The 16,964-nt window shown below is 40.3% G+C and overlaps 1 protein-coding gene across 1 annotated transcript in view; it reads right to left on the bottom strand.

The window, feature by feature from the left end:
• The window catches only part of LOC126472194 (ribosome maturation protein SBDS), a 56,843-nt gene that overhangs the window by 13,068 nt on the left and 26,811 nt on the right, over window positions 1-16,964 (bottom strand). Inside the window, exon 3 of the mRNA XM_050099919.1 lies at window positions 10,513-10,622. Coding sequence (XP_049955876.1) covers window positions 10,513-10,622 — 110 coding nt within the window. The remainder of the gene's footprint in view (window positions 1-10,512; window positions 10,623-16,964) is intronic.

The raw sequence follows: 16,964 nt of genomic DNA, 5'->3' as shown, positions 1-16,964 counted from the left end.
CAACCTGAAGTAAGATCCAAGTAATTACTTCGACAGTCTTGTACACAGCTCACCAGCAACATAGTTCATTTTGTTTCCAGTAACACAGAGTTAAATGAAAGACAAAATACCTAAGTAGAATCCATCCTATCCACTACTGATGATCTGAAAGACTCCTGATGATTGAGAAACTACTGCCTTGTTTTATGAAAGAAATATGGTAATTAAAATTTCAATATTTGCAAGACTACAATTCACAGAGGTGCTCAAATCTAGTAAGCAATAATTTGAAAGACAGTACTTAACAGAGCAAGATTTAGTAAAAGACATTTTTTGGGTATTTTCATGGATAACTAAGTTTTCAATTTCATGCAACTGCAGTCAGAAATCGTTGTTAACATCTTGGTAAATAATAGTAATAACTGCCCAAAGTGATTAGCAGTAGTTGCTAATGAACAGCAATAAGTCAATAAAATCACACACAATCTTTACCATTCTTTTAAAATTAAAATTTTTTCTTCACGAATACACGCAACTGTAACTCACAGGAAAGTGATTATTGAAAGACGCTGTATGGTTACAATAATTTTTAAGCTAAATGATAGCATTCACTAAGAATAAACATCAACTTTTTGACAAAAATTAAAGACAGTAAGCATTACAGTGCGTGACATCACAAGACATTGCATGTACACAACTGTTTACTACTGATGAGATTTTTTTGTTCCTTGATTATTATTATTACTAACTAATTTCTACAAGTTGCTACTTAACTGAAATATATTTGTTCATTTTGACATATCCATTTCAACTTATGCCAGAGCAATACTTACCAATTTTGTGCTGTTTCTGCCTTGAAACAAAACCAAGTATTCTTACATACATTTCTCAGTATTAACAGACATTTTGCTCTCTTAGTCAGCTTGCGACCATTAATTTCCATTGATTCATTAATAAATTTAATAACATTTTCCATATGTAACTAACCACTGTAGTTCAATCCAACCCAATTTTATATTCATTTATTTTAACTGAGTTTTCCTTTCTTGTCGTCACTGCTGTAAGTACTGAGCACTGGTGATTCAGTTATAACTGCACCTACATTTCATAGATTAACAGAGAATGTTAGGTACACGGTTCATATATGCCCTAATAAACTGGAAGTGAAGAGTGTGGTTGTAACTTCCAAGATCCTTAGTACCTCATCCTATCATCAGTGTGTAAATCTTAAATAATGCCTTTGTTGAAATATCTGTAACATAGTACACATTGCTCTTGTCTTCTCTCATGAAAAACATTTATAGATGCACTTTTATTCTTTCAAATGGTTGCATGCTATAAAGCAAAGTATACGACACACAAGGAGCAATTAACTATCTAATATTTGTGAATCTACACAGTGAGGACTGCTATAAATGTAAATGAATATCACATATATTAAACTAGCTTAGCATCCACTGCTTCACTAACATAGACTGTATGGCCAGCGGGTATTTTTTTTTGGTTTGTTTCTGTTTAATTGAATTTTTATGTTGTTCACAAACTGCAGCACCTTCCAAGCTTTTCGCGCTAATAAAGGCCATATAAGCATGGTCTTTCCCGAATATATTTCTTCTCAAAAAGCAATTCTGGTAGCAGGAGTCGAAAGTTTTTGTTAATCATGCCTTTTTCGTTCTTGTGAAATACTTCCATAGCAACTTACACTCCCTAATAAAATATTTCTTTATATCTCACCGCGAAATAAAATATCACTTTTCATAAATTTAGCTTTAAAATTTTCCAATTTAACTAAATATTTTCTTAAAAATTTTCGTTCCTATTCCACTCCCTTAGCGGTTAAGTTTCCAGAAACACATTTTTTTCTTTATTTTTTTTTTTTTTTAAATTTCTAACTGAGAAAGCAATTCCAACTGTCATAGATGTAGCATTAAAAATTCTTTAGTAGTCGTTTAGTAATTATTTAGTTGTGAAAAAACTTTCGCCCAGTATTTTATCCCCTTAGCGATTGAATTTCCAAAAATGCTGGAACACAAGGTTTTTATTTTCTGACTGAGAAACCAAATACCAGTTTTCATAGTTCTAGCTTCAAAATTCCCTTAATAGCGATATGCCTTATTTCACCTACTTAGGAGCAGAATTTCTGACAATCCATTCTTAAACAATGCCTTCAGTATAAGATTCACACCCTCTTCAAACTTCAAGTTTCTATCTTAGCGGTTTGAGCTGGGCAGCGATGAGTTAGTGAATCAGTCTGACCATATTTCATCCCATTAGGGGTTCAATTTCGAAAAACAGTGAAACTTTTTTTTTTATTTCTAACTGAGAAACCAAATTTAAATTTTCAAAGATTTAACTTCAAAAATGCTTTCATAGTAAAATTGTTGTTGTTGTTGTTGTTGTTGTGGTCTTCAGTCCTGAGACTGGTTTGATGCAGCTCTCCATGCTGTCTATCCTGTGCAAGCTTCTTCATCTCCCACTACCTACTGCAATCTACATCCTTCTGAATCTGCTTAGTGTATTCATCTCTTGGTCTCCCTTTAAGATGTTTACCCTCCACGCTGCCCTCCAATACTAAATTGGCGATCCCTTGATGCCTCAGAATATGTCCTACAAACCGATCCCTTCTTCTAGTCAAGTTGTGCCACAAATTTCTCTCCATTTATATTCAATACCTCCTCATTAGTTATGTGATCTACCCATCTATCTTCAGCATTCTTCTGTAGCAACATATTTGGAAAGCTTCTATTCTCTTCTTGTCTAAACTATTTATTGTTCATAATAAAATTATGAAAAGGATAGTTGTTACCATATAGCAGAGATGCTGAGTCGCAGATAGGCACAAAAAAAAGACTGTCACAAAAAATAAACTTTCGGCCAATGTGGCCTTTGTCAAAAACAGACCGCCCTACACACACACACACACACACACACACACACACACACACACAAATGCAACTCACACATACATGACCACAGTCTCTAGCAGCTGAAGCGAGACTATAAGCAGCAGCAGTACATGATGAGAGAGGCAAATGTGTGGGAGTAAGGAGAAGGTTGGGACTGTGCTACCATTCTATGTGGGCATGACAACCAACAAGCTGTGCCTGTCCGCATGAGTTGCCACTGACAAACTGCGTCCAAGAAACAACTGAACCACCCTGTTGCTGAGCAACCCACCCCACACGACATTCTTCATTTCACTCATTGCTTCACAGCCTGTGCCATATGGTTCCTTCCCTCCATCACCAGCTTTTCTGAATTGTGCAGGTGGGACCTCTCCCTGCAATATATCCTATGTTCCCGTAACCCTCCTGGCCTCAACCTTCGTTAGTCATTGTCTCATCTAGCCCCTTCCCTGTTCCCATTCCAGCATTACATAGCCCTCTAGTCTACCCTTGCACCCAGTCTTTTTACGTCTCTTCTTTTCCACTTACGCCCCCCCCCCCCTTCCTGCCCTCCATCTAACCTCCCAACTGCACCTAGCTGCCCCAACCTCTCTCCACCTCATCCCTGCATATTCCCCAGCAGCTCTTCAATGTCCCCAACCCTACCTGGCTATCCCTCCCCATCCCCAGCCTCCTCCTTACAGTCTTTTTGTTGTACCTATCTGCAATTCAACATCTCCACTATATGGTGAGTAGCAACTATACTTTTCATAGTACTGTTTCATAATAAAATATTTTCATAAGAAATCTCATCCCCTATTTCACCCCCTTAGGAATTTTCTTATTTGTAACTTAGAAGTCAAATACTAATGTTCATAGATGTAGTTTTAAAAATAGTTAAGTAGTTCTTTAATAATGATATATTTTCAAAAAAAGTTTTCACCCACTATTTCACACCCATCAGGTTAAATTTTCAAAAATGCTGGAACATATTTCTTTATTTCTGAGTAAGAAACCAAATATCAATTTTTGTAAGTCTAGCTTCAAAACTGGCTTAATAGTGACATTATGTTTTTTAAAATACTCTTCATCCCCTATTTCACCCCCTTCCCCATTCTGTCCCTTCTCAAATGTGTGCTTGACTATGAACTGCTCGTAAACCTTAGGTCGTGGTCCACAAAAATCTTCTGATCCTGAGGTTTCACCCAGAACTGCACTGGACATCTTCACAGGCATTTCTCCTCCACTGAGTCTTGCCAACTGATCGGTCAGACTTATAAGAGTGTCATACATACCATAGAAAAATGGTTGTGGCTGGAGTTACACTTGATAAGCAGATATGATCCTTGTCAAAGATAAAACTTACATCAAAGATGTCCAGCTCAGATCTGGGCGAAATGTTAGGAACAGAGGAGTGTCGTGGACCACGACGTTATACCCAAAAGATTTGCCAGAAGCTATGTCATCCAGTCCTGACAGCCTTCTTTCTATGACCATTAACAGTACATTCCAGTACTTGCTGATATCCTTTAACCATTTATCAATACAGCACTACCTAAAAAACTTGACAATTACTATGGAAGGAGGGGGAAGTGGGTGATGATTCGCAAAACTTATCCTATTAGCTCCTGTCACCCAAGCACCCGCACAATATCAGGAAAGTGGGACAATCCAAAAGTACAATGAAGTGTGTACCTGCAATAAGCAGTAAACGGTCCAATCAAGATTTTTCCTCTATGAACCTATTTCGTCCGACTTTCTGTAGTAACCAACCAGTTACTAGACCAATCGCTCCAGCAGACTTAAGTTGTGTCACTACTGCAAGCATGGTGTATGCCAACAATCAAACAGCGCATTTCTGACTAGGTGAGGCTGCTGCCAGAGGCAACCTAGTCACCTATTGCCATCACTCGATCCACCATGCATACGTAGCACTACACCAGTGACACCTGATTGTATAATGTCTTTGTAAAGGCATGCACAGGTTTCTGGGTGGCCCTCAGTTGTTAAATTTGTTCAAGAAGAGTAAATTACTTTCATTGTATCCTTTTGGATGTCACTCCATGATCCAAAAAATTATCCCTCTTTTTACGGTCATATGTTTTTGGAGCGGCTTACGACATTTATCCCTCACTGCATTTACTACATTGACCTTGTTGTGACAGGTGCCACATCTGAGGATTGTCTATGTAACCTCCTTTCTCTGTTAACTGTTCCACAGGCTGCAGGCAACAAATGTAACATCACTAAGTCTCACTTTTTCCATTCTTACATTATTTAATTGGTTAATGATATTTCCTGGCAGGGCGTGCACCCCATGGAGCGACATGTTGCTGCCATTACGGCTTTGCCCCATCTGTCTAATCTACAAGAACTTTGGGCATTCCTCAGCGAAGTGGAGTACTATCACAACTTTATCTGTTGCTCCAAAAAAAAGCTCCTTCTGTTCAGACTTCAGTCTGTGAGTGTGCTTTTGTGCAGCTTAAGGTTAGTCTTTGCCCCACTCCTTGTCTTGCAACATTTCAACCCTGCAGGTATCTGGTCATGGCCACACACGTCTCACTACGGGGTGGGAGCAGTCCCCATTTAGGTGACTCCGAGTTTGTAGCCTTTGCATTGAAACACTTAATTTGGTTCAGCAGCAAAATTATTTTCAAGTGGGAAAAAAGTATCATTATTGTCTGTGTCTTTTGAAAAATTCATTGTGTTCTTGTATGGTGCAAAATCTTATTTAATTACTGACCTTAAGTGTGCGGTTTCCCTATTTAGCTCTTCAGTGTCCTTATCGGAAAAAGCCACACACTGTTTTCAGCATTGAGCTCTGTCTTTGTCCCGGTACTTTATGAGATCCATTTCCATCCCACATTGTAACATGCAAATGCAGATGTTCTGTTCTGGCTCCCCATGGGCCCTGACCCCTCATTTGTCCAAGAGGAACTACTTTGTTTTCAACTGGATACAGAGGCACGGAACACAGTGGATGGCTTCCTCATCACCAGTTCCCACATTGCTGTGGCAGTGGATTTAGTGCTCTGATACATCGTATGCATAGCACAACATGGGTGGCTTGACTGTGCACCAGGCCGGGCAACGGACCTGCTTTGGAAATTGGAAATTTGTGGTAAGGACTATGGGACCAAACTGCTGAGGTCATTGGTCCCTAGGCTGACACACTAATTAAACTAACTTACGCTAAGGGCAACACACACTCCCATGCCCGAGGGAGGACTCGAACCTCCGACAGGGGGAAGACGTCTCAGGCAGCACAGCTACCCCGCACACCTGCTTTGGAATTTTTATGCGTTGCACTGTCAGCTCTCCCTTTTGGATGGCATTATTCTCCCGTTGATGGAAGGATTTACCACCCTATTGTTGTGGTTCCAATGGCTGTGTGGTGGGAGTTGTTCTCCGCTTATTTCATCAGGGACACTGGGGGATCTCTTGTGTAAAACTGTTGGTGCACGAGCATGTGTTTTGGCTGGGCATCAATCAGGAGGTGGAACACCATGTAGCAGCCTGCCGCATGTGCCTGTGCCATCAAGCAGCCCCTATACTGCCTCCGGAAAAAACCCACATTGATTTCACAGGTCATTTTTAGACACTTTCTAGTTATTGGCAGTTTATGCTTTTTCTTGTTGTCCATCTGTGAAAGCAAACAAGACTGTCAAAGATATTTTTCATAGAGAGCTTGTATTGCATTCGGGTTTCAGACAATGGTCCTTAGTTCGTGGTGTGATCGTTCAAGGACTTTAGTACATACAATAGCATCACCATGTCAGGGTGCCTCCCCTCAACCTGCAGTCGAACGTTAAGGCGGAATGCCTTGCTCGAACTTTTACGATGCAGATGAGCAAGTACACTGAAAATTTCTCAGCCGATGAGGCTCTCATATGTTTTAAGTTCTGACAGAATGTGCCAATGGGGGTCAAAAGTATCACCGAGTCCCTCCTCTCCAATCCCATCATCACTGCCTGGGCTGGTACCCCTTGCAGTGGATTCCAATGCCTATACAACCCCCCCGCCCCCCGCCCACCACCACCACCACCACCACCACCACCACCACCACCACCACCACCACCACCCTGATTGCCGGTCCTGTCCACTGGTTGCCATAGAGTCCATGTGTGGCAAGGGTTGTCCACTCACTTTTGGTCATACACGCTGGTCCAGGCAGATTAGGAACTTCTTGGGCGGCCCTCGACACCGCTGTGGGTGTCTCTTCAGTTGTCTCTTCAGTCACAGCATCACGGACAGTGAGTCCATGTCTGGTCTTTCCTCCTCCTTCTCCCCCTCCCCATCCCCCCTCCTACACACACACACACACACACACACACACACACACACACACACACACGCGCGCGCGCGCGCGCAAGGAAGGAGAATTGTAGTAACTTAGGTTAACAGTTACTAACAGACAATATAGTCTGGAACCACATAGACTATAATTAGTTTTGGGACTTCAGTTACAAGAGCATCCACTTATCCTAGAGCAGATGTTCTATCTGACCACACACTACTAGTAGCTTCTCTAAAAACAAAACTTGTAAAACACAAAAAAGAAACAACTCAACAAAGGAAGATAGATTATGAAAAACTCAAACTGCCTGAACTAAGAAGTGAAGTCAGCAAGGACATCAACAATAAAACAGAGACAATGAAACCTCTGACTGGCCAAGAAAACAGTACCAGAGTATGGGAAGAGATGAAAAACATTATGCTAACCACTGCTTGAAAGAAATAGGACACAAAACAAGAGATCGAAAACAGAAACGGATGGCTGATGAAATTCTCTCATTGTTGGATGAACAGCAAAGGTATAAAGCCCAGTTAGATCAAACTAAGTCCAATAAAATCCAGAAACTCATAAGATCAGAGATTAGAGCAGCAAAAAATGAATGGCTACAATATGAATGTGTAGAAATTGAAATCTTGCAAGCTTCACTTGACGATTTTAGCTTACATAAAAAGTCAAAAGAAACTGCTGAGATTTATAGAAGAAAAAACATCTCCTTATTAACCAACAAAAAAAAATAGTTTTAAATACCACTGAGAAGAAAGAGATATGGGAAGACTACATTAAGAACCTCTTTTCAGATGATAGACCAAATGTTGAGACTTCTAGGAACAAAAGTTTAACAGGACCTCCAATCATGAAAGAAGAGATTGAGAAAGCCATCAAAAACCAATAAAGCCACTGGACCTGATGAAATTCCAATATAACTTATTAAACTCCTTGATGAAAAAGGTATAAAAATCTTACATAAACTGTGTAACAAAATTAACGACACTGGTCATTACCCTGCCAAATGGCTATTATCAACTTTCATTTCCTTACCAACGAAGAGGAATGCGAGAAGATGTGAAGATCACAGACTCATTAGTCTTATGAGCCATAAGTACAGCAGTCCGACAAGGATGCATACTGTCACCCCTGTTATTTAACTTATACTCTGAGTGTATTTTTCAGGAGGCACTTGATGTTGAAAAAGGCATAAATGTCAACAAAGTGTGTATCAACAACATTCGCTATGCTAATGACACGGTATGGATAGCTGATAATTTATATGACCTTCAACAAGACGTCAACATAGTAAAAGATTACAGCAGTACTCTAGGTACGAATATTAACATCAAAAAGACTAATTTTATGATTGACACAAGAGAGTCCGACTCATTTAAAGATGCAAATCTACGATTTCAAGGGTCTGTGATAAAGAGTCAACAAGTTTAAATACCTCAGAACCTAGCTTTGTGAAGACTGGCAAACAGACTTGAAAATAAAATATCGCATAGAGAACATCCGAAATACATACATAAAATTTAAGAATATTCTTACAAGCACAGACCTAGACCTAAACCTTAGAGTCTGATTTGTAAAATGCTACTTCTGGGCCGTGCTTCTATATGGCTCTGAAGGATGGACACTAAATATGACAACAACGAAGAAGTTAGAGGCCTTTCAAATGTGGATTTATCGCAGAATGCTTAAAATACCGTGGACTGCAAGAATAACCAACACCGAAGTACTGGAATGAATGAACAAGCAGGAAGAAATGGTGACAGTGTTTAAAAGAAGAAAAGCTGCACACTTAGGATGTACACTATGGAACACCAAATATATGCTTCTGCAGTTAATAATAGAAGAGAAGACTGAAGGAAAAAGAAGACAAGGACGAAGAAGAAAGTCCTGGTTGGACAATATAAAGCAGTGGACAGGATTACGAAGTGTAGACTAGCTACTACATACTGCTGTTCACAGAAGAAAGATGCAACATTTGGTTGCCAACATCCATTAAGGGATAAGCAGCAGTAGAAGAAGAACAGTTACTACATCTAAAGCCCACAGAAGACCTAAGTAGGGCCACTACAGCAAGCATAGTGCATGCTGCCAATCAAACGGCATGCCCAACACTACCCAAGCCACCAGGGACCTCCCCGGACACCAACTGCCATCACCAGGTCCCCTGTGAGCATGCAGCAATACACCAGCAACACCTGATGTAGATAGTATCTTTATATGGGCATGCAGGCTCTCTGGGCCCTCAGTTGTTAAAAGTGTTCAAGACATGTAAACTACTTCCATTGTGAAGCTGCCTGGCAGATTAAAACTGTGTGCCAGGCCGAGACTCGAACTCGGGACCTTTGGGACCTTTGCTTTTCACCAGCAAATGCTCTACCATCTGAGCTACCCAAGCACGACTCACGACCCGTCCTCACAGCTTCAATTCTGACAGTACCTCATCCCCTACCTTCCAAACTTTACAAAAGCTCTTCTGCGAACCTTGCACTTGCTCACGAAAGGCAAAGATCCCGAATTAGAGTCTTAGTCCGGCACACAGTCTTAATCTGTCGGGAAGTTTCATATCAGCGCACACTTCACTGTAGAGTGAAAATCTCATTCTTGAAACATCCCCCAGGCTGTGGCTATGCCATTTCTCCACAATGTCATTTCTTCCAGAAGTGCTATTTCTGCACAGTTCACAGAAGAGCTTCTGTGAAGTTTAGAAGGTAGGAGACAATGTACTGGCAGAATTGAAGCTGTGAGGACTGGTCATGAGTCGTGCTTGGGTAGCTCGGTTGGTAGAGCACTTGCCTGCGAAAGGCAAAGCCCCAAAGTTCGAGTCTCAGTCTGGCACACAGTTTTAATCTGCCAGGAAGTTCATATCAGCGCACGCTTCGCTGCAGAGTGAAAATCTCATTCTGGATACTTCCATTGTATTCTTGTGGATGTCATTCTATGACCCAATAAACTGTATCTCTTTTATGACCATGTGCTTCTTTGTATTCGTAGTCGGAACACTTTCCTTTTGCAACTTAAAGTACACACATGATCCCTATATCAAGAGTTGATGGTAATTTTACCTGATGTCTATAGCCGTTTCAGGCAGAAAGAAGAACTTTAGTTTTTGATGTAATAGTAGTAGTAGTAGTAGTAGTAGTAGTAGCAATAATAATAATAATAATAATAGTACCAATAATCATTACTGATTTCTTTTTTCAGGTTTCTAATTTCTATTAAACTTCATATTTTCCAGATGAGCTGTCTTATTAATCTACTCAGACAAAATTTTTTCACACACTCCTTAAACTAATACAGTTCATCAAATGGCCATTCAAATCTATAGGAAAAAAAAAGTCGTAGTCATACCTGCTGTTTGGCATTTCTGTTAGGTTTCACAGAGAAGTGGACATCTTTCATGGCCTTTTCTATCATTGAGACCGGATATGGTCTCTTAGTTTCAGGATTTACACATTTATCTGAAATTAGATTAAACTGTTCTAAAGCCAGGTCTAACATCAAGTTTTACATTAACGAGTACAGTATAGAAGAAAGATTAAATATAACACACATCACACACAAAAAAATGTCTTGTTGCTTAGACATAACTGGGAACTATGCAACTGTTCAGAGTATATCAACAGTGGAAAATTAGGGACTGAATACAAACAATGAAATATGTAAAGACAACCAATCAGCATACACACTGTATTACTCAGCAAGGTTAACTGCTACCTGGCCGTAGTAGAAACTTCCACGCAAGCAAAGAAACTGAGAAAAACTGGCCTATTAGATGAACAATGGATTCATACACATTACACTGTTGATAAATGCTGCACAGTGTTAGTGCATGAAAGTATTGTCAAACGACAATGGCAGGCAACTTTTCGCTGTCATAAACGCAGAGTTTCATTTTGTGCTCACTTCTCCATAATTATATTAGGAAAACTTTGGACTGTCATGTATAAATGAACAGAAAAATATAAAATACACAGAAACAAGGAAAGTCAAACTTCTGGCATTAATTAACAAGCAACAAGCTACTTCTCTTGATTCCAATCACAGAATTTTACATGAAAATTGTTCACTTCCTTTTGCTGTCACACCATATAAATCTAACTCCTACAGAAGTGGTCAGAAATACTGAAAGCACGAGATCCATAGTCGTAATACCTCAAGCATCTTTAAAAAAATAACAGCAAGTGCTACCACTACTAATAAATAAATGAGTACAAGCCCTTTGGTGTAATGCTACTTCATTGACTTGTTTGTCAATTTCGCTGCTTTTATAGTAAAGCAGCTTCTTCAGTTGATCTCAAATGGCTGGGTGGACCTCCTTCCAGACCTTTTCACCAGAGAAAAATGTGAAGAGTTCACTGAAATCCAAACCTTGGAGATCAGCCTTACTAGCCAAACACTAGATACCACGATCAGTTTTTTTCTTTTTTTTTCCCCTGGTGTAAGATTACCTTGTACTGTTGTGATACTAGTAAAACTAGAAAGGCTGCATATCATGCCAAAAAATGAGATATAAATACTGGAGGTGTGATACTTTGATGAGGAAACTGAAAATACTATAAAATTAGTCTGCACAAATTTGAACAAACATCCAGCATTATCATCCATAACTAACAGCAGACAACGAACAGAGACAGCTGTGGAAAATAGCGACCTCATCTGGGAAGGTAATGTTACTGACACTGACACTGAACCAATCCCCTCCTTGCTTCTCAAGCGTAAGCACGATGATGTTGCCACTCTGGCCAGGTAACCAGTTTGCCTTGCCTACAGGTGAGTACTTGTGTTTGTGAGAACTGAAAACTAACACATGCTGTTTAGGCACAATTAGTGCAAATTATGTGCCTATTTACATTCAAATCCCTGTTAGGAGCATGGCAAGTATCAATATTGTTAACCACAATCAAATCCAAATCCTAAGGCAGGGCTTCAATGAAACACAGCATTTGCATTAGGAGCATGTTTGTTACCAACACCACTGCATGGCCAGAACAGAATGACTTCCTGGATGGAGCTTGTAGCTATCTCCACAAACACAGAGTATTCCAAAACGCTGGTGTTTATAACAACATAGAATTTTCCAGAATATATGGTACATGCTTTATAAACATATGATATCTCAAGAACCTTTCCGAAATTATAAATACTAAATAACAAATAATTCCTAGTGGTCTAGTGGTCGGGTTTGAACTGGTGACCTGCAGCATGCCAGACAGCAACCCACACCACAGCTTGCGGTATTGCTACCTCTCCTAGAAAAACAGTGTCCCATTGTCACTGGAGCCAACTGCATCATCCAATATCTGGATATTGTCAGTGGTCCTCTTTATGGTGGCACTGACAGATCGTTGCACTCTGGTCACATGATTTCATGCTCTTCACTATAACGAATGTCAAAGGTAGCTCCTCTCATTGGAGCTTCACAATCCTTGAATCTTCCATTATCGATCTCTCCTTCTGAACTGTAGTATGGCTTCATTCGGAGAACACGGATGTTGTTTCAGTGCCATTGTTTTTTGATGATGGGTCACCATTTTTTTTCCTGGACTGAGGTGCAAGACAGCTCTTTCCTCGTCCTTATGAAGGTGCCAACATCTTCTACAATTGAAGCATTGTACAATGAGAATGCTGAGACAAAACTTCACACCAACACTGGTAGTTTTGGAATAGGTGCAGTTCAAGTACAAATTCAGGAAGGTGCTGAAACAGTGGTATCTTACACTTCCAAAGAACTCTAAAAGTCTTAGAAGAACTACTCTGCTAATGACAAAAAGTGTCTTACAGTCGTTTGAACCACCTACAAGTTCTATCCATATTTATTCAACAAATCATTCAACATTGTGATGGACCATCATTTTCTCTGCTGGCTGACTAGCCTAAAGGACCTATCAGGTCAACTAATGAGATGGGCACTGGGGCTTCAGGATTATGTTGTCACAGGGGCATACAAAACCCGATCGGGTGGGGGGGGGGGGGGGGGGACCAAAGATGCTGACTATCTTTTAGGGGATCCTTTGATAGAACACAGCAACATGGACATCATCTCAATCGTCACTTCATTAAATGACATTGATGCTCAGCAATGGGAAGATAAAGCATTTCTGAATTTGTCTTCTCCCTGGAGAAGTTCTTGCAAGAGATATGCCTCAGTGCAGAAGTCTGTTCTGAAACATTGGCAGTATGAGTACATGCTGAGAAAACTTCTGATGTCACAAATGTGCCAAGGAGCATGAAAACCTGAGACTCAAACTGCTCCTATTTTCTGTGGATTGAGACATACTCCATCACCACTCTCTACGTGCACCAAGATTTTTATTTCTTGGATGAGGTAGTGGCTCTTTTTCAGATTCTGGTGGAGCTCTCCAGCCTGAACACACTTAAACACAATTGTTAGGCAACTTATTCTTTGAAAGGCCTCAGAAAAATGACAATGTTATCCAGACAGAAAAACATTTCATAAATTTACGGTGCTGAAGCAAGTTGTCCATCATATGTATGACAGTAGCCGGATCATTACAGAGTCCAAACAGCACAACTTAAAATTCCAAGTCCGTCATGAGTTATGAAGGGAGTCTTTTCCCAGTCAGCCTCATCAACTTTGATTTGCTAACAGCTTGTCTGCATGTCCGTGGTTGAGAAATACTTCCTCTCTTTCAAGCAGAGTAGGGTGTATTCAAGGCTTGGCAATGGACAGAATGCTTGCTTCGTGATTTTGTCCAGGTGTCAATGGTTAGCAGAGAAATGCCATGTGCCACCCTCCTCCTTCACAAGGACCACAGGGGAGTACCAAGGACACTGGAGTTTCACTGATTTTATCTTGTAGTATCTTCTCCTCTTTCCCCCAAATTATCTGTTCTTCAGCTGGCGACACTTTATATTAGCACTGGCTATTTGGTGGATGATCCCCAGAGTAGATACAGTGTTTTATGAGAGGCTACTTGGTCTGCCTATCCTCCACTCCTTATTCGAATGCATACATAGAATGGCTATCATTCACAGACATTGGTCCTTGACCGGGCCAAACCCTGTTGGCAGTTTGATAGAAGCTTATTCCTTTGTGTTGTCTGTACTGGTAGCAGAGTATGATTCTTTGTCATTGGCACTAATCTGCACTTTTTGGATTTGTCTGGTTGTTGCCGCACACTTACTTTTATGGTGCTTGTGACAATTAGTGATGCGAAGTTCTCCTTGGCCATCTCCAATGACTATGATTGCGTCATTGGCACATGCATTTCTTTTATTAGCCTCAGCAGCTTTTTGCAATCAACAATAGCTTCACAGTTTAGCTCAGTATTTCAACTGATAACTGGCACTCAATTCGTTGACGAAGGCGGGAAAACCGTGTCTTCAATGGCGGACAACTGTCCAGAGAAATATTTGCTCTGTGTGCTTGTTGCGATAGTTTCATGAATCTGGAACTCTTAATCTTATGCACTCTATGACCGCTTGTGATGCCAGCAAAAAGTCTACAATCTGTTCAAATGACAAATTTGAAAGACTCTTATTTGCAACTTTCAGCACAACCATTTTCATATTACTGAATGTATTGTTATTCACCTGGCTATCATAAGTATTTGACAACACAGGAAGAGAAGCCCCTGGAGTCCACTAGCGGCCTGACTGGTTGTCCGACGATGACGATGTCAATGAGATTTACTGTCATCTTGTTAACTGTTGTTCATCTGTGGAAGCCTCACCTCCATAAATGGTCACCTTGTTTTGTTTTCCTGAATTTGGCAGCTAGGTGAGCAGCTGGTACCACTGTACGATGATAGGGGAATAGCTAGGAACAGCTATTGTGTACTGGGGAGCAACCTTGTCCAGGGTATGGCAATGAGCACCTGTTATAATCGTCTGCAGTGAACTGGCATTAATTGGAGTGTTGTGGTGGTTGATGTCCTGCAGCGTAATAATCGTTGAAAGCTCACCTTCTTTCTCTGCAGTAGGGCACAACATGTCCACGGCGACCATTGTGAAAACAGACCAGCCTGTTGTCCTCCAAATGTCTGTTATTCTGCAGGGCTTTTTAGTTGATGGAAGAGTTGAGTGTACCTGTGTTGATTCAATGCTGAGTTGTCAAGTGACGGTGGTGGCATAAGGATAATTTGGCCAAGTCCATTCTTCATGACATGTTTGACTGGTGGTGGAGATCAGTGCTGAAGATTGATATTCTTTTTCTTCAATACTGTTTATTACCTTCTAACATACTAAGTTGACATTAAAGGTTAGTGTCTCTTGCATACTCGGTCAATCAGTTCTGGCTGCCATAAAAAGCTGTGTCTTTTCTCTTATAACCAGGATTGTGAGAAAGGCAAGCTCACGGTGGTCATTTACAACTGCCAAAGGAACGACATTTAGGAGATGATCATACCTCTTTCTAACGAATATTTTCTTTTGCATTTCCTTAATGTGCTGGGACCACTGAGTTGTTCTGTTGTTGTGACATCCTTTACCAGATGTGCTTGGTACATGTCTTCTTCTACTCCTTTCATCAGATGAGATACTTTGTCAGCTAATATTATATTCAGATTCACAGTGCTGCAAAATACCAAAACATTCCATATGCAGGACTGTGTTGTTTCCCCCTGATGATGGGCCTGTTCTTCAGTTTTTCTTCCACTAAGCAGACTTGCTGCAGATTGTCACAGAATGTTTTCTTCAATTTGGCCTGGAATTTGTACCACCTATTGAGCTTGTCATTGTTCTCAGAACCACGGATGGATTAAGCCATCCAGGTAAAAGAACACATTAGCGAAACACATCATGTCATCCCACCTATTGCATCCGGCAACTCTGTTGAATTCCTTCGGTCATTCTGTTGGCTTCTGACCGGCTTCTCTGGGAAACACCGATAGATACCCAATGTGTAACTGACTTACTACTATTCTGGAATCCATTGGTCTCCTAAATATATGATGCTTACAAATAATGTACTGCTTATATTCTGGTTCCTGCTCATGTAGGCAACAGCTTTTACATTACCTAATTGGAGCCCTGGTGATGTAAATGTTTTGAACGAACTGGCATCTCCACCAAACAATGTCATGTCGAACTCATAATCAAGTCAGTCACGTAATAAAACTGAACACCTACAGCTGTCCTTACGATGTTATCTATTATAAAACTACCAGTTTCAGTGCTTCAGTACACCATCTTCAGACTGTAACTGACGCTGAGGGGTTAACTCCAATCGTATACCTCATTCCATCAATTGCCAATGCCAATGAACTGGCTTTCACAGACTATCTGTAACAACAATATTGTGTCTCCAACAATAATATTAAAACCAGTTAGTATATGCATGTAAAACCAGTTCATATATTCCACTGATGGAACTGGGTATATTATTGGAGTTAATCCCTTCAGTGTCAATTAAGGTCTGAAGATGGTGTACTGAAGCACTGAAACTGCTAGCCATATAATAGATAAAATGATAAGGATGGCTGTAAGTGTTCCATTTTGTTACCGCAAACCTCCAATCAGAAGCACGTACATACAAAAACAATCAAGTCAGTCCAGATCTGAAGGTAAAGTCATCAATGAAACACAACACTTAGCACTAGAAGCACTGTTGTTACTGAACCAATGTACAGCCAGAACAGAATTGACTTCCAGATGAAGAGTGCAGCTATTTTTACAATCACAGAATATTCCAAAACACTAGTATTTATACAAATACCAAATATTCCAGGGATTATGAATTACATACATAAGATATTTCAAGAACCTCCCAGAAATTGTAAATACAAAATAATATATAACTGCTAGTGGTCAAGCCTGAACTAGTGATCCGCAGCATGCCA

This window comes from Schistocerca serialis, chromosome 1, assembly GCF_023864345.2.
Source record: "Schistocerca serialis cubense isolate TAMUIC-IGC-003099 chromosome 1, iqSchSeri2.2, whole genome shotgun sequence".
In the NCBI taxonomy this organism is placed as follows: Eukaryota; Metazoa; Arthropoda; class Insecta; order Orthoptera; family Acrididae; genus Schistocerca; species Schistocerca serialis.
The sequence above is the reverse complement of the archived record's forward strand: the minus strand, read 5'-3'. Positions and strand labels throughout refer to the sequence as shown.